Below are 21,041 nucleotides of genomic sequence, written 5' to 3' on the forward strand. Positions count from 1 at the left end.
TTAAAATCAAGACAGTCATTATTGATACTTCATTCTGTGCCCTTTTTGGCTTGACCCCGGCATCGCTGCTTTGCAGCTATATTTTTGTCTTGTTTTCAGTACAAATATCAAAAATAACTAAAATCTATGCATTTTCTTGATGAGCAATATAACCTAAGAAAATAAGGCCTAATCCCATTTCTCTGTCTTACCCTTTCCCCTACCCCTTAGTTTTGCACGTTCACGTGAGAGTAAGGCCCAATTGGGATAGCCCTTTCTCTCTCGTGAACGTGCAAAACTAAGGGATAGGGGTAAGGGGTAAGACAGAGAAATGGGATTGGGCCTATCTCTAGTAGTTTTTAGACAAAAAATATAAAATGTAAGTGAATTTGTGCATAAAACAATCCAAGTAAATCTCCCAATGCCTCACCTGTCCTGACGAGCAGCATGGGGAAATATCTTCAGTATCTCTTTGTGCAACAGATCAGCCTGCTGAAGACCTGTGAGCTCCTCCCTGAGATTTATCTCTAGGCTGTAACCTCTCCCAAACTTCCCCTTTAGGTGCTGAATGGAACCAATACACCTGCAATACAACCCAACATTTCACATCCCTGTTTAGATGCGTGGAGGTAAACCAATCTAGCCACCAAATAACTTCTTACCGTAGTTGACCTGAAACCATGATAGCCACACGGTCACACACAGCCTCTGCTTCCTCCATGTAATGGGTGGTCAAAAGCGCTCCTCGTTGCTTGTTCTTAAAGGCGGCACGGATCGCCCTCCTATCAGAAAAGAAACCAACAATTTCAACTTCTGTAGCCACTGTAATATTTGTACAAAGATCTTATAAAATAGTCAAACATACGAAGAGTTTGGTTCCAAAATGCAATAAATCCATTTTGACTAATTTGAGTAAAAATGTGTTTTCTATACCAAGAAAGTTACAAGATGAAAACCACTATTTTCTGTTACAAACTTTCACATACCATCTTTAGGTTATAATAACATAAAAAAATCAAATCTAGAATCAGATTTTTTTTTTTTTTATTATTATTTATTTATTTTTTTTTTTTTTTCCGCAAAATGTAATAAATTCAAGGTTTTTTTTTCAAAATGCTATAAATCTACTGAATCAATATATAAATGTGCATTCATCTTTGCCATGTTATATTCATTTAGTTGACTAGTGGTATACACTAATAAAAAAAATAATATTATATGCACACTTGAACTTCTCATGAAAACTTTCTTCCTATTTAACAACATGTGCGTACGCACATAAGTTTGTTCTTATAGTTGTTCTTACGTTAGTGAAATTGGAGTTTTCTACATGAGCGGCCGCGTGCACAGGGTTGGTAATTTGTACTCCATAAAATTATTATTTTGTTTTTGTTTGTTGATCACAAAGTAAAAAGTTGAGGAAAAAAGGTGTATTCAATGCACCGCCATTGTTGTTTACAATGCGTAAAATGGTGTGCTATGATTTGTTAAGTGGATTTATTGCATTGTGCAGAGAAGGAGAACTGGCGTTTATTGCGTTTTGGGGAAAAAGGGAAAAAAGATGACAGAATAACACAGCGGATTTTGGATTTTTTTGACCTGATACAATATTGATTTTGGTAGTAAAAAATTTTTTTAAATGCCGTTTATCACGTTTTGGAACCAAACTCTTAATATACATGTACACCTCCATTTATTTGTGATACAAAAACTAAAATTGAGAAGTTGTGGCCAGTACTATAGCAAATTTTACCACATGCGTTGCTTTGATTTGGGATCCATCCCTGTAGACGGCTCGTCCAATAGAACTATCTGAGGATTTCCCAGCATGCTTAGTGCGAAGCACAGCTAGTATGAAACAAGGGGAAAAAATCAAAAGCTTATAGCAAAGACTGATTAATCCACAGCAATATTAAGTCAAGCTGTCATACACTGCAAAAAATTGTATTTATGTCTTGTTTTAAGTAATGTATCTAATAATTCTTAAATCAAGATGCATTTTCATGATGAGCAAAATTACCTTAGAAGGTAAAAATCTAATTTAAGTGAATTTGTGCATAAAACAGGCAAAATAAATAAATATCTGCCAACACTGCAAAAAATGATTTTCAAGAAAAAAAATTCTGAGTATTTTGTCTTGTTTTCAGTAAAAATATCTAAAAATTCTTAAATTAAGATGCTTTATTTTGATGAGCAAAACGACCCAAGAAAATTAGTCTAGTTTTTAGACCAAAAATATCAAATTAAAGTGATTTTGTGCATAAAACAAGCAAAAAAGGCAGATTTTTTTGCTTGTTTTCTGCACAAAATCAATTAAATTTGATATTTTTTTGCAATATGGGGTAAGAAAAAAAATCTTAAACTTTTTTCTTAAATACTTTTTCTGCTTGTTTTATGAAAACATTCAAGTATATTTGGTATTTTTCTCTAAAAACCAAACGTAATTTCTCAGGTCATTTTGCTCATCAAGAAAATGCATCTTGATTTAAGAATTTTTTGATATTTGTACTAAAACAAGACAAAAATACTAAGTAAGAAAGTCATTTTTTGCAGTGTAATGACACTGAATATAGATTAAATTTTATATTAAAAAATTTACAATTTAAGAGAATTTGTGCTATAAAACGAGCAAAACTTTCTTAAATGAAGTGTTTATGAAAAACATTTTAACTTATTTCAAGAAGAAATGTCTTATTCCATTGGCATTTTTTTGCTTGTTTTAAGCACTAATTTATTAAAAGTTTATATTTTTTGTCTAGAAACTAGGCTTATTTTCCTAGCTATTTTTGCTCATCAAGAAAATACATCTTAATTTAAAATTTTTTTGATAAAACATAAATACTAAGTAAGAAAATAATTTTGGCTTACCTTCCTCTTTAGTCCTGCAGACAAGTTTTTGGCCTGTTTATGAAGATGATCCTTCAGCTCTAGAGCGTTCACAACACTGAGAAGAGTTGAAAGATGAGCATTGTCAACTCACAACTGAAAATTATAAGTAATTTATCTACAATATTTTGTCCTCATAAAAGAAACCCTAGACAGGTACCGCTTAATGATGTTTGGGATATCGTGTTGATGTAGCCCCTTGATGGCAGCATAGATCTCCAGGTGTTCCTGAAGGGTGATTCTAGGCCACAGAGGGTTCACTTGAGGACAGTAACCTACATGCTCCAGGGGGTTTTCTGTTGGCTGAAAATCTGTGCCATAATCCCCCATCAGGATCTAAAACAACAAGGAGAAATACTTTTTTGTAGTACACAGTCAGCACACCACGAACCACCAAGTTCAGAAGAGCGCAAACCTGTCCAGCAGTTGGCTCCATGTCTCCAGACAGCAAATGCATGATGGTGCTCTTTCCAGCTCCGTTTGGACCCAACAAACCCAAAACCTCACCTGAAAATGGATGCAGTTTTTAAAAATGCTTGCTTGTGCTCTCTGACATCATTCTTAAAAGCCAATCAGAAGTGAATTCTACCTTTGCGAACGCAAAAGGAGACGTTCTTGGTGGCAACTTGTCTTCTCTTGGTGAGCGAGAAACCTTCTCTCTTTCCTTTGTACTGCTTCCTCAGCTCGCTCACCACCACCACTGGTTTCTATAAATATTATGTCAGTCCATTTTTAATATTTAAGATAACCAAGTGACATGAAAGGGGGAGAGAAACAAAGATAAAAAGCAACATACTTCCTCACAGCACTGACAGGTCAACGCCTCCTTGACTCTGGCTTTCTCCACCTGCACATCCTCATCCTCGCTTACGTTCTCCTCTGGGTTCTTCTGAACTTTGTCCTTTGTTTTTGAGGAAATCCTTTAGTAGGCAAAAGTATGACATAACTAAGTAGCCTGCTGACCTTCTGATATCCAGATGGATATAATAAACAATGCATCTCAAGCAGGACTTAAATAAAAACTCTTTAGGGCTCCATCATCTTTGTATTGAAGATGACAATGGGATGATGATGAAGTTCTTCACAGACATAAATATCATTGTTGTATTTAAAGTGATGGACACAGAAATTCACAAGGGAGTGTCTGAAATGACTTAAACAGGAAGCGTCTAAAAGTCAGACCTGCATAGCTGGTCGTTCTTCATGGTCTTCCCTCCATAAGTCATCTCCAACCATCTCAGAAGGATGAGCAGCAAAATACACTGGATGTACGGCTATAGAGACCATCACAAAGATTTAGCGTACAAGAATGTGTGATTCTAACATTAAGATTAAGTGATATTTAACTCACAGCGATTACAGAGATGAAGAGGTTCGTCCACAGGAAATCCACCTCATGAGTAGACTGAAGGAAGGTGGCCTGAAAAGAGCAAACTGGATTTCTCAATATATGCTCCACAATAAATTAGTACGTCCACTTCTAAACAGATTCCAGCGAGACATAAAGTATTACCACGGTAATGCATGTAAGGCAGCCCATAAGAGGGTAAAGTGGACTGAGGAAACACAATGCATTGTGCAGGATTTGAGCCAGACCTTCGTCTCCGTTCACAAGGGCCAACTGGACTATGGATGCAGAAAGTATACAAATCTGTGAAAGCATAAACAAAGAAAACTTTTTTTTGATATGCTCCTAAAAAGGTTGCATGAGAGTTTCTTCAAGACTCACCATCATGGAGACCACAGAGAAGAAGTCCCTGTTGCTCTGGACTTTGACAAACAAGAAGGACACGCAGTATGTGAAGAGAACCATGGCTGGAGAGAAACCGATCACACAAAGAGCCTGCGATTGGACCAGAGATCATGTGTTAGGGTGTTTTCAGCTCCTACTATCCATCTTTAGCCTGTACAAAGCATGCGGGATGTATAGTCTTACCACGACCATGACGTTATGGGCGGTCAGAAGGTTTGTGGAATGAAAAGCAAACAAAGTGCTGGTCATACAGATTAATATGAGATAATAGAAGGGAACATCAATAGCTGCCTGACCGCACCAGTATGCGGACGGAACCAGACCAGAGATCCTCAGGGTTGAGCGACACTTCAGCTGATAAATAAGACACAGTGTTTATTTCATTAAATGTTTCTGGTGAATACAAAATCATATATCCACCATCAACAGGTAAAACGATTCCTACGTGTCTATAAGCGTGCCATACCTCTATGTCTTTTGTGTGGTCCATGGCAAAATAGGCAGACATTCCAGCAGCCAGCATTCCCAGAAGGATTGACTCAATGTAGATCAGAACGTAGGAAGTCGTGTCTGGGATTTGCTAAAATGCAGATGTAACATGCAAATTAATACCACGGGATTGTTGAATGCTTAATTCTAACCTTTGACGGGTGTTGATTTTTTTCTGTAAAACGTTGACTGCATTACAGTTCCATATCACATCATAATAAACCATATCATATCATAATAAACAAGTAACGACATAAAAGTATTCACGCAGTTCACTTACGTAGTCGAAAGGTTTGCTCCACGTTTTGATGCGTCCGGTGCCATTAAAGCCCCCCAGGAGGGCGTTACTGAGCACATTAACAGCCATCGGTAGAGAGTGCACTGTGGTACTGTTAAATGCTAAAATGTATGTATAATCCTGTTCATCACAAAAACAGAGAAGAGGAGAGAGAATTTTAAACTAAAATTTATTCAGTTCAAAGGCAGGTAAGAAAATGTATGAGTAACCAAGGAAGGTAAATGCTTAAAGTTTTCTCACATTACTAGATCCCGTCACATTGATGGCGGCGCTCACAGGTGCAGAAGACATGTAATCCGGTTTTCTCATCATTTCTACCTTGATGTCCTGATTCTCCACATTACGGATGAACCCTGACAGGTCAGAATCTAAACACACAGATTCAACTAATTATCCATTGTGCACTGAATCATCAATATCTCTATTGAAACCTACTTGTTGATTCAAGATTTCTGACACTGACCGGTTGAGTTTTGGACAAGCAGACTGGTGGCGTATTTGCGAGGAGCCTCGTTGCGGTGCAACAAGTAAATGGGCGAAAACAGTCTTTCGGGAGAGTGAATCTGAATGTTTCCTGTGGCCAGAGACAAAATAAGCACTCCGGACAAGAAAACCAGATATAGCGTGACACTAGGGATGAAAGAGAGAAAAAAAATCAGATTTTAAAACATCAGTTGTGGAAAAAATAACCAACAAGAGTTCAATAGAGTAATTTTACCATAGTAAATGTGTGTGGTATAATGACATACATGGGTCAATGACGTGACGTTAATTATTTTGTGTCTGTATGGTTCAATTAAATGTAAAAGGTTTAAAAAAAAAAGAATGAATTGGCTGATTACTTGCATACATTCTGTTTTCAAGTCTAAAATTTCTGGTTTTATTTCATTTTGAAAGAATATTTGGGGGATAAATGCAAAAATGTGGTTTAACTGGTCTGTGTCAACTGGTGTAAAATATAAATATATTCATTAAAAAAATTCTAGTTTAGTGTAATATGATTTTCCTACATAAACTTTTACATAATTTATGAAAGATTATTTCTCAAACAGAGCTGTTTTCAGCATATGTCAGGACAAATATTACAAAAACGCATTACAATTTACATTTAGAAATAAGTTATAAAGTGATTTTTTTTTTTTGATGATTATGCTTACATGCCATAAAGGTGGATCAAATATTTAATATTTTTCATTCATTGGTGCAATTGGCGGTTACACCATTTGACATTTTCATGTCCATTCAGTCTTAACTTTCATAAAAATGGTGCAAATGTAATTTTTATTATTGCATAAAATTAACAGAAACACACTATGTGTGCATTGAAATAAACCTGATGCGTGCTTTTAAAACTCTCACCTCATCTCGCCAAACCGTTTTGTCACTAACCCACATATGCGTGTACTTAAAAGCAAAAAAAAAAACATTTGTCAAAGTTTGTTTACTTGTATATGATGGCCTTCCTTTCCCTCTGTAGGTTAAGCATGTGCAACCAGGCCACAGTGCTGAATTGCTGCCTCCAGAGGGCACGGGCAGTAACTGCATCCTGTCTGCTGTCTGAGAAGGTAAGCAACCTTTGGTCTATATCATCCAGAGATGAGGCATCTCCTTCTTCTTCCACCTTCTCATGGTTAAACACACTGTAGTCTACCAGTGAAGAACAGAGAGTCGATTAGAAACACTGAAAGTGTACAAAACGCTTTTGTTACATTCCTAAACAGGTGTAACACAATGCCATGCCAAATCTTTGTCATGTTGATGTGAGGTTTATTCTTACTAAATGCGACAAAACATGGTTTCTATTGCCGACATGTTGTGGAGGACTGGCCAACCTACAGCAAAATATCTATGGTCTATGATCATGTTTGACAGCTATATATTTAATTTCAATAATTGTTCCGATTGGCTGTGATTTTATCTTTCTGCTGTATTAAAAGTAGACAGAAATACTACAGGCTGCCAGAAACTTTGCTTCTAGATGGATGAAGTGTAATTATCAAGAATATTGCACTTTATTGTGCCAGTTCATTAACTCTTTCACCGCCATTGACGAGATATCTCGTCAATTAAGAGAAAACGCTTCCCCGCCAATGACGAGATTTTCCGTCTTTCCGCAATACCGCTATTATCCACCATCCGCAACTTTTTAAACCCGGAATATTGCCCTATGGCAAGCGGCTGCATGTCCGTGTCTGTTTTAAAGATCGCTCTGAATGGGATCTCTATGAAAAGTCCGTCACAAAAATGGAATTATCTCTGCTTTTTGCTCAAAATGTGGCGTTTTTGCAGAAACCTACCCATATTCAAAAGCTGATTACAAAAGAACCACTCAAGGTAGGATGAAACGGTTTTTTTGTTTGAAAGCAGATGGTCTGTTCTTTCATTTGGTATATTGTATGTTTATATATTTAAAGAAGAACATTTTCTGGAAGGCATTAAACTTTGGTGAAAATCCTGAAAAACGCTGGCGCTGGCTGGCAACTTTTTTTAAAAACGCTGGCGGTGAAAGAGTTAAGCACTGATCTAAAACCAGTTTTTCGTATAAGTATTAATGTCTGAACAGGTTCATGCAGGTGTTCCTCTTACCGGCCTGATCCACCTCCGCCTCTGCCTCCAGACGCAAGAATACATCTTCTAATGTTGTCATCGAGACACCATAGTTTGTCACACCTAGGTCAGGCCGACAGTCCAGCTCTGCAAAAAGCCCTGAAAGGCCAAATTAGATAAACATTTGATCAGTTTAACTGATACTCAATAATAAAACCTAGATCAATGGTTCGATTTAATGTTAGATATCAGATGATATCCTATTCCAGTTGTTCTGTCAGGGTCCCATACCTAGACCAATGTATTTATGAAAATTTCATTTTTTCAGCCAATCATGATTACAGGAAAAGGACAAAAACAATTATAAAGAGGTCTCTAACAAACCGAAATTTGAGTCAATTAAATCATTTTAGAGCATTTGATTAGTATCTTCTACACATTTAATTTAAATGGCTCTAGAAACATTCCACACTAGAGACTACATATAAAAAAACTTTAGACTAATTATGAAAAAAAAGTCTTAATAAGCAGGAGAGCATGACACAATCTGTCCTGCTCTTCAGGACATATGGCAGTGGGTGCATGGCATATGGTAATATGAGGGCAAGTCCATGGAGACCTGGGAAAGTTTCCATGCTCTCGAAAGGCAACGTGAACGTGAGCTCAGCCTCCTGCTGCCGTGACAACTGTGCCTTGGGAACATGCTGCTTGACCAGTGATGTGACTCTCTCCACCTCACAACCTTCAGTCACCGACATCCTGCAGACAGTTTAGGACAACATCTTTAATGATGCGACAGTGAAAAGCAATATTATAAATAGACATAGAAACCAGATATAAATAGATGTTATCCATACTAGTCTAAAAGGGGATGCATCATGAAAAAATATATTATATTTTAAATAAAAATACATCAGGCGGACACATTTAAGGCAACACAAAAACTCTTACAATGCTAAAATTTATGAAACTGAAACCATCATGAATGTGACATCAGCACCATGAGCACATTAACACGAGACAGCACATAATGAATTAAAGTGAGTCAAATGAATGCTATATACCTTGGTGAGGTTAGCCAATCAAAACAAACACCATTAACTTTACAAGACTAAAATGAATAATAATAATAATTTCTAATAAAAATAATTTTAAAAAAAGAGGATGAAAAAATCTTTTGTATGCCTTAGAAAACAAAAAACAGGACAATTTATCATTACTTTTTTTTAAACTACCATTTACAGAATATATACTGATATACTCCTCCACCAACAAAACTTGACTGACAATATAAACTGACTCCAGTGTATAATAATAATAATATAAAAAAAAATGATGTACAACTGACCTAAGATGATAACCAACTCCACACTTGGTCTTCAGGTACAAAGATGAGCCAATACATTTTAGCTGCCCTTGAGAGATGATGGCTTTACGATCTGTGATATAGAAAACATGAGGTGTGTAAGACTGACATGCTGATGAATGATGGAAACGTAGGGGGGTGGGAGAGAAAAATTACAAAAACTACCTGCAAGTATATCTGCCTCATCCATGTAATGAGTGCTGAGTACAGTAACTCTGCCTGCTTTACGGCTCTTCAGTAATGTCCAAACCTGATGACGAGACACTGGGTCCATACCAGCTGTCGGCTCATCCAGAAGAAGAATCTAAATCGGTCATTAAACAGATATAAAATTGAAGATAAATAAGCAAATGAATAATGAGGTCAACAACAGAGGTTATGACGGTAAAATCATTTACCTTCGGGTCACCAAGAATTGCTATTGCCACTGACAGTTTCCTCTTCTGGCCTCCACTCAGGTTCTTCGCCTGGGCATCCATAATTTTTTCCAAATCCAAATCTTTTAAAACCTTCCTTACCTTAATAAAAAAACAATAAAACTAAGGGGTTCTGAAACTTAAAGCTCATAAAGACAGACCAATTATGATGCAACTCAATAATTCTTTAAAAATGTTGTTTCAGTGAAGAACTACACTACAGCGGGGAAAATAAGTATTTGACAAATTGACAAAAAGCAGCTGATATCAATTAATATTGATAGTGGGAAGGGTTTCGCTCTCATTACTGACAGATTTCAGGTGATCTCCTGGCTTTCTATGCCATTTTGCACCTTGTTCTCTTCATGTGTTCAATACTTATTCCCTGAGTCATTTCACTTTATTTATTATGACTCAACTTGTATACTTAAATGTTCTGATTTCTTTGTATGAATTAAATATTTGGCATGATGGCTACATCTGGTGCAAATTTTGTGTCAATAGCCCACTTAGAAATCCTCTTACTGATAAAAAAGCTGATGTGTCAAATACTTATTTTCCCCACTGTACATATAATCTTGAAAAGAGTGATCGACCAATCAGAGAAGTTGCTGTCTTTTTATTTATTTGAATACATAAATTCCAATGCTTCACATGATTAGTCTGAATTCAGGAAAGCAAGGCAAAGATTCAACACTATGATTCATCTCAGCTTGTTGAATCAATTCACCTGAAAAAAACAACAACTTTAAAATCCCTATGAAGAAAATAATAAGGAAAGCTTCTTGGAACCTGGACCATGGACAGTCACTATTCAAAATAATGAATGCAATTAAATGAGTATCTTAATGCATTTGGGATCAATACACATCAATGCTCTTTATTTTCTCATCTATTTCCTCATTAGGATAACATGCGTCCGGCTGTCGTGATCCACTGGATGTTCTACTTCTTACCTCGCCGTCGATATCAGAGGGCAGAATCCCTTTGATGGCTGCAAAAATCCTCAGGTGTTCCTGTACGGTAAGAACATCAAAGATGATGTTGAACTGGGGGCATATACCAACCAGCTGTTTCATCTCAGCTCCTTCCGCGATCTCCGCCACAGGGGAGCCATAGATGGTGGCTGTGCCTAGGTTTAAAACATTGAAGGTCAGGGATATTTAGTTTTTGTAAGGTGAAGAAATCTGAATGGCTCACATAAGTGATATGCACAAAAGTGGCACATTTAAACATAAGAAGTTGATGTCACATGCATGACAGCCATCAAATGTCTGACCTTCTGTTGCGGGGCAAATGCCACAAAGAATGTTCATGAGAGTGGATTTTCCCGCTCCACTGTGTCCGAGCAGGGCTGTGATCTGACCTTCATAGATGTCAAAAGTCAAACCTTTAAATAATTTGAATGAAAGAAGACAAAGTTAATCACCTATAATGTAGTAAACATGAGAATGTGCACATTGTCCAGTGCATTATGGGATTGTTTACTATCACAGGAGTGGCAATGTTTGCTTTGGCAATACCCACCCAATTTACTTAGGGTCATCTGGAGTTATAAAATACTCAACAATGGAATGAAAGAAGAAGTGTGTTTTTGGATGTAAGGACAAGAAAGCCAGCATTATGGAAACAATGGATATATTTTGTTTATCTGGGGTAGCAGCGGAGTTTTGTTTAACGCTGGATTTCATTGAAAAGTCCCAACCGGGTCATGAGTTGCATACGCCAAGTAAGACTTCTGTGTTATGTTGAAAATAGACACGTACGCTGCAAAAAATATTTTTCAAGAAAACATTTTCTTAGTATTTTTGTCTTGTTTTCAGTAAAAATATCTAATAATTTTTAAATTAAGATGCTTTTTCTTGATGAGCAAAACGAAAAATAAAGTCTAGTTTTAGACCAAAAATATCAAATTTAAGTGATTTTGTGCATAAAACAAGCAAAAAAATCTCCCAATGGGATAAGCAAATTTTTCTTGAATTTAATGTTTAAGAAAAATTTTCAAGATTTTTTTTCTTACCCCATTGGCAGATTTTTTTGTTTTTTTTATGCACAAAACCACTTAAATGGATATTTTTGGTCTAAAAACTAGACTTATTTTCTTGGGTTGTTTTGCTCATCAAGAAAAAGCATCTTAATTTAAGAATTTTAGATATTTTTACTGAAAACAAGACAAAAATACTCAGAAAAAGTTTTCTTGAAAATCATTTTTTGCAGTGTATCCAGTCAGTGTTGTATAAAGTGTTGACTCATGAATTGCCATTTAAAACTCCTCCATTCCATGTTTTTCGTATGTTATCGGAAAAAATCGGTAAAGCTAATCTGTCTTTTATAAATCTGCTAAAACTAAAGACTCTTTGGAGACATGAAGGATGTAATACTACTCTACAGGTACTCCAGATTAACATCAGATAAGCAGAAACAGCATGTGTTATGGACGCTTTAAATGATGAGAGATAAGATTTGCTCCCTTCCCCATTTTTTCTTGTTAAACATCCAGTTAAATTAAGAATGCATAATTAAAGTAAACAGATATAAAGTCATATCATGGATAAATACTGAGGATAATGTTGCACACTGCTCAAAGAAGTCACATGATGTGGACACAGGTATGACATCTCACCTCTCAGTGCCTCCACCGTGATGTCTTTATCTTTGTAGACTTTACGGATATTGCAGATTCTAATAAAGCAAAGACACACACACTTAGAAAGCTTGTGATGGATATTAAATTGCAGTTTTGGCATAACCCCAATTCTTTCCCAGAGGATGATGCCGGATTGACCAAATCTCTCTGGGCTTTCTGCATACATGTGCTCTAAAAATATCATTCTCCTCCCCAAAATCACTTTACTGGTCTGAACACCAAAATACCAAGGGCCAGAGTTTTACTGCTTTAGAAGTAACAAGTAGGCATGGGCCGGTTACTGGTTTCAAGGTATACAGAGGTTTTAAACAGTCAAGGTTTCGAAACCACTAAAATGTTCTGTGATATCTTTTCCAAGGTATGAGCTGCGTTTATACAAAATTCATTAAATCATTAAGTGATGTGATTGATTTGATGTTTACATTTAATAAACATTATGAAAATATTATACATTTTTTGAAAGCACTTTAGAATTTAAAGGCTTTATTTTTACCTGGCATTTATAAAAAAATCAAGCTACTTTAGCTTAGCGTGAGAAAACGTTGCATTGCTGTTTTTGTTACACTAAAGTGGAGCAAACTGAAAATGCATTTCTCATGGTGTGTGCACACCACAAGCCAAGTGAATATGAGCATTGCATTACTCGCTCTAAATTACTTGGAGAGGACTTGTTTTCACGAATAAAAACAATGCTTTTCTCCATTTTCTAATACAACCAGACGTGTCAAATCGTATGCTTCAATAAGCTCTTTGCTGATTAGCCTGTGCAACAGTGCATTATGTACATTTTCCGCTCAATTTAAAATACCGCAACCGCATCTCCCAATTTGTGTCATTTGTGTTGCCTGGTACAAATTCATGTCTATTTGAGTCTTTGCATTGACTTAAGTAATCTTCTCCAATAATTAAATTAGCTTTTGATGTGCACACACCATAACATAATGTCCCACTGATCATAAAACGGAGTTTGTACTAGAAAATATGACAAGTCATTTATTTGTTACACTACATTGATCCATTTGCAACCAACTCATCATGCAAATAATTCAACAGTGTTCATTTCCATTAAAGGTTGTACCTGATGACCTCTTTGCCTCTAAACTCAGGAGAAACGGTCTCCGCCGACTCATCAATTACAGGAGCTCCGTTCACCTCTCCTTCAAAGACAGAGCTCACCTCCACATAGTGCTTCCTTTTCTTTGACCAATAGGATGGCTGCAGGAAGTACATCATTGAGCGCCGTGTGCCAAACTCACCTGGGAGTGGAAATTGTGATTTTTGTATAAAATGGTCAAGCCATATCAGTTCTGAGATGCTAAATTGTGTTTACGCAGTATATTTTAGGTCACCTGGCAGCACCTGGTCCAAGTAAATGGCTAAAAGCAGATAGAGAATGCAGTCCAAAAATAGCATGACCATTGGAACATAGAGGGCATGAGGACCATCGCGCAAAGAGGAGAACACTGCCCCATCACCCTGAGCTTCCAAATACACCACCTAAAAGCATATAAAATAGTTTAACAAACATCAAGTTTAAAAATACTAATAATGTCAAAGCCCGAAAAATGTAATTATGTGCGTGCATGTTTTACCTGGGCGATTCCAATAGAGAATGCGCTGGGAGAAAGAAGGCAGAGGAGCCAGACCACAGGCTGAGGGAAATCTCTCATAAGCACGGTAAAGAGAGACAGACAGCTGAAGACCACCGTCAGTGTGGAGCCCACCGTACTCGCAAACTTGGGCTTCTTAAACAGGGGCGTCAACATGAAGGAAAAAAAAATCTGAAGGATTAAAATAAGAAAATGTAAGGACTTCAAAATCTCGTGTCAAAATGTGCTGACATTACAAAGCCTTTGTATTTTTATCTCCTTCCCAACATGGTGTCATAGACGGATCCCTTTTCACCATCCAAGCAGTTTCTGATGAATAAATCCAAGTTCTGTTCCGTCAATTTTAATATGAAATACATTCAGCACTGCCACAGCTTTAAAATTGCATTTAATTAAAGCTGATTCATAGAAATCAACTTAAAATACCCAATTTGTATTTTTTCATACACCTTTCCAGTACAGTCATATACCTCTGACATAAAAAATAAACTAACCACAACCAAAGGGGAATTTAGTATCTGCCCTGAAAAAGGAAAGCTGAAAACTCAAAGTTCAAATTAGCCTGTTACTTACATGACTAATCCTAACTGCATAAATGAATAAAAACTAACCAGACGTTGGTTTTAAAAGCATTTAAATGACTTTGCAACCTCTAATGCGCGGAAACAGCATTGCTCAGAACAGAGACAAGTAACCGGAGGGTTGCTAGGACTTACAGAGGATATTCCATACAAAAAGATGAGCAGGAATATGACAAAAAAGTTGCTGTTGGAGAAGAGTGGAGTGCAGGTTGCTATAACAGCCATAAGAATGGACATAGTCGTCACCAACACAGCATAGAGGAGACCCCACGAAAGCCTGGAAACAAACAAAAATGCAAACTTTCACACAAACTCAGATGTAAAAATTGTTTTAAATGACACAACTCTCGACGAGTTTTTACCCCAATCCATATTTCCACTATTCTGCACTAGGTGGTGCTCTTAACCACCTTTTAAAACCACATCACATATGGATCCAAAAGCAGTAAATACTATGTGTTTGTTCTGATCTTCATTCTGAATCAGATTTTATTATTAAAAGCATTCTTTCATTTAAAATACTGATTGGTAATTTATTTGAAGAAGTATTTTCTAGAAGGCATTCAACTTGTTTGAAAATCGTAAAAAATGCTGGTGGGGAAAGAGATAAGTAAATGCTTTACTAGAGCTTGCTTTTTTAAAGAAATAAAACAAGGTTTTAAGTAATCTATATAACTTTACTCTTCAACGTACATTATGCAAGATTAACTATGGACAAGTTCACATTAAGTTCTGCACTTACCAGAATGCAGAATCATACAATCCCATCATGCCCATGGTGTCTTTGAGTCTCTGCTCTTTTTCAGCGGCCACATTGACAATAAGGAAAGAGACGAAGGGCGTAAACGCCACCACCAAATAAATGGAGATGAGGGCATGGGGGAACTTCTGGACCTCCACAGAACCCGGATGTCCCATCATCACAGCACGCACCTTTAATTCATTCCCCACTGAACGCTTGGTTTGCATCTAGAAAGGAAAAATTATGGTAGACTAACACATTAGCTGGTTTGATATCTACTTTGTAAAGGACACAAATACTGCTTATATAAATGTTGGCATAAGGAAGGGATCTTACATCTTAATCTAGCTATATTTTACTGCACAGCGTAGAGCGTGTTGGATCACTGCTTGTGTTTATTGCAAAGGTCAAAGTCACATTCATCTCACACATCAGGCATGCTTAAATGCAGTTTAATTATTTATGTATGTCACCTGTATGATGGCAGCATCAATCAAAGACTGCAGGCGTATGAACCCAGAGTACCAATAGTTGGCGGCACGGCAGTTTCTATAGTTTGTGTAACAACTTGCTGGAGATCAGAGATAAAACGACAGATTGACACTCTTTCCTACTGAATACCATTGGAATGAAAATGGTCACTTATTAACCTAACAGGCCGTTAAATAGGATGCCACACTTACTTATGGACTCTGTGAAATCACTAGGAAGAGGAAGTTCACTGTATGGGAACCGAAGACGGTATGACATGGAGTCCAGAAAGACCACCCCCACATAACCATTCGGTTCATAGAGACTGGCATTCTCCAAATCTTCCTCGGTAGAAAACATATCCAACCGAAGCTCATTCACGACTGAGAAATCAAAACAACCTACATCTTGATATGTGTACATCATCAGCATATATACTGTATATAGTATACACCATGCAAAAGCAATTCATATCCTAGTCTTGCATATAATACAATATAGTGTAATATAAAATAAAGGGACAGTCTCCTTGGTAACTTTCAATACCAGGGGACTATTTTTGGGCACTGCGTCATATCATTGCGCCTTTTGCAGCCATGTTACGGCAGCAAAGTCCTTGATTATTACGCCAGAACGAGAGTATAGTTCATAGCTATATCGGCCAAGAAAATCGTAACTATTAATTTTTTCTCGGTCTTAATACACAATGTAACTACAGAACAGTCAAGTTTTAAATAGAAAAAATATCAAAACTCTTTGGTTATTTTTAGCACAATGCTAATGGTCTAATCCGATTCAATGGATTGTGCTTAGCTATGCTAAAAGTGGTACAGCCAGACCCAGAGATCAGCTGAATGGATTCCAAAACTCTAAGGGAGCTGGAAAATTAGCATATTTTCAAAAAAGTGAAATGTCTCTTTAAATTGAATCTTTAAATTCTTGTGTATGTCTGAAGAACAAATCAGAGTGACTCACGCAGTTCCCGTGCAACCTCTTCCATAATGTGATTGGTGACGTTGCTGATGGGGGTGTAACCGAGACCTTTGATTGGCAGGTCATGTTCATGATCCAGCTCTTTGGTGTCGATACTGCCATAAGACACATGAGGATTGAGCATGCTGATGAGGATAAGAAGACCCAAGAGGAGCAAGGGCAGGATCAGCTCCTATACATAAAAAAACAACAGTTCAACCTTCACATACAGAAAGTACAGAAAGAAATACACACTGCCACATATATATCATGATGGTTTCATTAAACTATGCTGGTAACTATGAAACTTGTGACCATAGTTAGCAGCTAACAATGGTTTTGGGAAACGCACCTCTGGTCAGAATTATGGGTAAATATGAAAAAAGACAGCTCAGCTGTGAATTTTTTCTAATACATACTCGCCACAATTATTGGCCCTCTTCTATTTAACACTTGTTGCAAGTCGCAACCTCTGTTTGGCCAAGATAACAGCTCTGACCATAGGCCATACCCTCCAAATAACCAATATCTGAGCACAACAAAGCCTGCTTCTGTATTTCCACCATCAGGAAAAAATCAATAAAGCTGTGATATCACTTGTGGGCAAAAAGCCTAACCATGACTAGTGCATAATTTACTTTGGTCCATTGGGAAAGCTTTTAATGATGGATCATCAGAAGTTTCTCTTTATGATGTCTGTTTAAAAGTATTGATGTCAAGTGCAGACATTACAGACAGTAGAAACTGATCCTTTACCAGCCTTTCAATTCTAAAAGGCTCTTATGCGGCCATTGTGAAACAAGTGCAAGTTTAAAAGGCATTAAATATAAAAGATAAAGTTACCTTAAATAAAAAATTAATAAACACATGAACATAAGAAAAGAAAGGATGCTGTAGGATGTAAAGGGATTAGAAAGCAGAGACTAGATGCCTGCTGGGCTGTAAAAGTGTTAGCGAAGGCAGTGAAATATAATTTCATCAGACAAAGCAGAATTACTATGTAACAATAGAATTAAAGCTAATCTATCCATTTTATATAGCTTGGAAATTGTGCATTAAGACTATAAAAAGTCATTCAGATGATGCTTTTATCTATTTTATTCATAGACTTAAAATCTATTACGGAAAATTCACATGGGGCGTAAGCGTTAACGCTTGCCGGAAGGCGTGTCTAACAGCCAATCAAAGTGGCCACAATGCTCCACATGCTCATTTGTTTTCCAGTCTTGCATGAATGTAATTGGCAGGCTCTGCACTAGGTTATATGCATAAGGCGATCTGATTGGATCACACACGTTGGGGCTTGAAAAGTTGAGAAATGTTCAACTTCTGCAGCGAGCAACAGCAGTGATATGACGGATCCACAATTCAGTTCGGCAATGCATGACGTTACCCATTCAAAGTAAATTAGAAGCGTTAACACTTATTCACAATTTTGGTGCATATCCGATTTGACAGACTCCTTATCCATATTGTGTCTCACTACTGTTCAGATCCGATCTGTGCATCCTGTAGCGTTCTGCCGTGTTCTGTCTGCACTGTTTCTATGGCAATGATGTCCTGGTGGCACGACAATCTGCATCGACATCTGACATTGTATAAACGATGTTCCCCAATACATGGACTTTCCCAAACACCCCTATCAATTCGTCAGACATTGACTGTTCCAAAGTTCATGCTGGGGTTGCGTTTACGTGACATGACAGCATGACGTAACCAAAAAGCTACACAAATGTGATCTGGGGTGCGTTTCCCAAAAGCATCATTAGCCAACTAACATCGAAAGTTCTGTCATTACTGACAAAGTTCAACGAGTTGGTGTTTGAAAAACCAAAGTTCAAACGGACATTTGCAAGCTGCATCGCAAACTTGTTTGAACGACAGCTCTTCACCTGTTGTTAGAAGCATTGTTCCTCGTTATTATAATATGTAGACTTACGTTGATCATGCTTTTGAACAAAATAAGCAATAACATGTAGTACATTCTAAATATATAAAAATTTATTTTAAGTTTGTAAAAGCCCTGCATTTGAAAACTGTGCGTGTGCGCAGTCCTACGAGCTTTAAGACCTTGGGGAATCCCTGGGAGGAGTGACGTTAGAAGGGAACTTGTGCATGAATTAAATATCTTAAAAAAAACAACAGATAATTAAATCACGATAACAAAATCAGCCGTCCAGTGCAATGTATGTTATTAACAACAGTTATCTGACATTAAATCGATTTGAACAGATTAATTAGTACTCCAGAGAATCTCTACAGGAATGCTTCAGGAATTTCTAACAACCATCATTTAATAGATCTACATGTTTGAGTTCATTTGTCTATGTACTCAACCCAAAAGAGTGTAGTTTTGTCATTGTTTAAAGGGGAAACATGTCATTTCTGCACCACCAGCCTCACAAAGCAAAACTAATAATCATGTTCAAAGAGGTTTCCCAAACATTTTCTGTATTCCATTGGTGGGCAAAACAGATAGTCTAACCCTTAACCAATATTGGTTAAGATAGTCAAGACGCTTTTAAACATTCAAGTCGTTGGGAATGAGAGAAATCAGGCATATTGCAAAATCCAATATTTATGCATTTGGCAGATGCTTTATCAAAAGCAGCTTACTGTACATTAGGCTATACATTTTTATCAGCATGTGTGTTTCCTGGGAATCGAACCCACAACCTTTGGTTGAACACAATGCTCTGTCAGCTAAGCTACAGGAAAACAATGGGTTTTACATTTCATAACATATCACACCACAAGTAAAAAACGTTTGCAGATTTTCCCCAAAAACTAGAACAGAAAAAGAACAAGTGTCAGCAGATTCAATTTGAGCATCCTTATTTAAAAACCATTAACTTCCAGTTACCATCCTCATACAGAGACCATTGTACTACATTTCCAAAAACTGTAATGCAAGCAGACACTTTAAAAAAATTAATAATTATAACAACCATAATATAAATCCCATAAGGATCACATTATCGTTTCTAATAGAAAAGAAGATAAAGAATAGCTTTTAAAGTGCAACAGATGTGCACCCACAAACTCATGTGAGTGACAGATGAAAGGCACCTGAAGACTTTGTTGTTTGGTCCTCCATTTGATAAGCAGGTTTTTGTAGAGCAGGCTTCTTGTCTGATGCCAAACTCCAGCATCTCTTTTACTTACAGGCTGCATTCTTCAGCATTCTTCAGCTGACTGCCACATGTATCAGACACAGCTTCAAAACAAAACACAAGAAAACATGTGATCAACACGTCTTACAGAAGAGTGAAGGTGAGTGCAAAGGTAAGCACAGATAACAATGCACGTTTATGCAGTGCGGCAGCGTGTTGACGATACACAACAAAATCAGCCTTTCACAACTGTTTTCATTATCATTATTATTATTAGCAGTAGTAGTAGTAATACTGCATATCCTAAAATGTTATCGTGCGTGCATAAGGTCGCAAGCGCGCCACTGACAGGTTGTTTCTCGCGCGCCTTTGACCTTCCCTTTTAAATGTTGTGTATTATATGAATGTTACTATGTTCATACCTAAGTTATTAAAGCCACATAAACAGAGTGTCAACAACAAAATGAGGTTTATTCATTGATGTCGATGTGTCAACACTAACAGCTAACGTTAACGCGCTAACAACAGCTCCTTAAAGCTCAGACGAGGAAATGTACTTACGGATAAAATACATTCAAGCATAACATTCCTTTCTTCCAAATGCGCTTTGTCGTTGTCCCTTAAATATCCTTAATAAATAAATAAATAAACAAACAAACACGAATTAAAAATCCAGTCAGATATTAACACCGCTCGCGCCCCTGCCATCAGCTGGACCGAGCTCCAAGCCAACCAATCAGCTCAGCCCTTCCGAGACTTGTGGTTGGTCAGAGTCATATTAGCCAATCACAAGACGTTGGAACTTGTAGCACGGCACTGATTGATCGACAAGAATCTCAACTCCGCCTACAGGGTAGGTACAGCGGCAGGTTTTCGTGGGGGAAAAATGGAAAAGAATGTTTATTTCTTTGTTACAGAAGATATTTTTTATTACGTTTTGGTTACATCCCATTCGGGATTATTTAAAGTTTTTGGATTAACGTAAATTTCTTAAAATTGCAAATGTTCATACTGATATCAGACCAAAAAATTGAATATTAGACATATTAAATACTTATATTTATATACTTTCTCTGTATCATTTTCTATATAATTCAGAAAATGTTTTATTAGACTATATAAATTATGTATCCAGTTCATAGAGCATTGTGTTAGCCGTGCAAAGGTCATT

The 21,041-nt window shown here is 37.0% G+C and overlaps 1 protein-coding gene across 1 annotated transcript in view; it reads right to left on the reverse strand.

The window, feature by feature from the left end:
- The window catches only part of abca5 (ATP-binding cassette, sub-family A (ABC1), member 5), a 29,795-nt gene extending 9,202 nt beyond the window's left edge, over positions 1-20,593 (reverse strand). The window contains 37 exon segments of the mRNA XM_065262687.2: positions 410-562; positions 642-761; positions 1,733-1,827; positions 2,848-2,923; positions 3,026-3,201; positions 3,281-3,372; positions 3,455-3,572; positions 3,662-3,785; positions 4,048-4,139; positions 4,217-4,285; positions 4,379-4,516; positions 4,595-4,708; positions 4,802-4,972; positions 5,085-5,198; positions 5,388-5,525; positions 5,646-5,773; positions 5,869-6,035; positions 6,851-7,052; positions 7,992-8,111; positions 8,572-8,711; positions 9,301-9,391; positions 9,484-9,622; positions 9,717-9,836; positions 10,691-10,866; positions 11,014-11,124; positions 12,358-12,416; positions 13,460-13,637; positions 13,731-13,878; positions 13,974-14,162; positions 14,708-14,849; positions 15,315-15,541; positions 15,788-15,885; positions 15,998-16,168; positions 16,761-16,950; positions 19,827-19,936; positions 19,939-19,974; positions 20,432-20,593. Of these exon segments, the coding sequence (XP_065118759.2) occupies positions 410-562; positions 642-761; positions 1,733-1,827; positions 2,848-2,923; positions 3,026-3,201; positions 3,281-3,372; positions 3,455-3,572; positions 3,662-3,785; positions 4,048-4,139; positions 4,217-4,285; positions 4,379-4,516; positions 4,595-4,708; positions 4,802-4,972; positions 5,085-5,198; positions 5,388-5,525; positions 5,646-5,773; positions 5,869-6,035; positions 6,851-7,052; positions 7,992-8,111; positions 8,572-8,711; positions 9,301-9,391; positions 9,484-9,622; positions 9,717-9,836; positions 10,691-10,866; positions 11,014-11,124; positions 12,358-12,416; positions 13,460-13,637; positions 13,731-13,878; positions 13,974-14,162; positions 14,708-14,849; positions 15,315-15,541; positions 15,788-15,885; positions 15,998-16,168; positions 16,761-16,950; positions 19,827-19,936; positions 19,939-19,974; positions 20,432-20,444 (4,745 nt within the window). The 5' untranslated portion in view covers positions 20,445-20,593.
- Between the last annotated feature and the right edge of the window lie 448 nt (positions 20,594-21,041).

Source organism: Paramisgurnus dabryanus, chromosome 1, assembly GCF_030506205.2.
Source record: "Paramisgurnus dabryanus chromosome 1, PD_genome_1.1, whole genome shotgun sequence".
Classification (NCBI taxonomy): Eukaryota; Metazoa; Chordata; class Actinopteri; order Cypriniformes; family Cobitidae; genus Paramisgurnus; species Paramisgurnus dabryanus.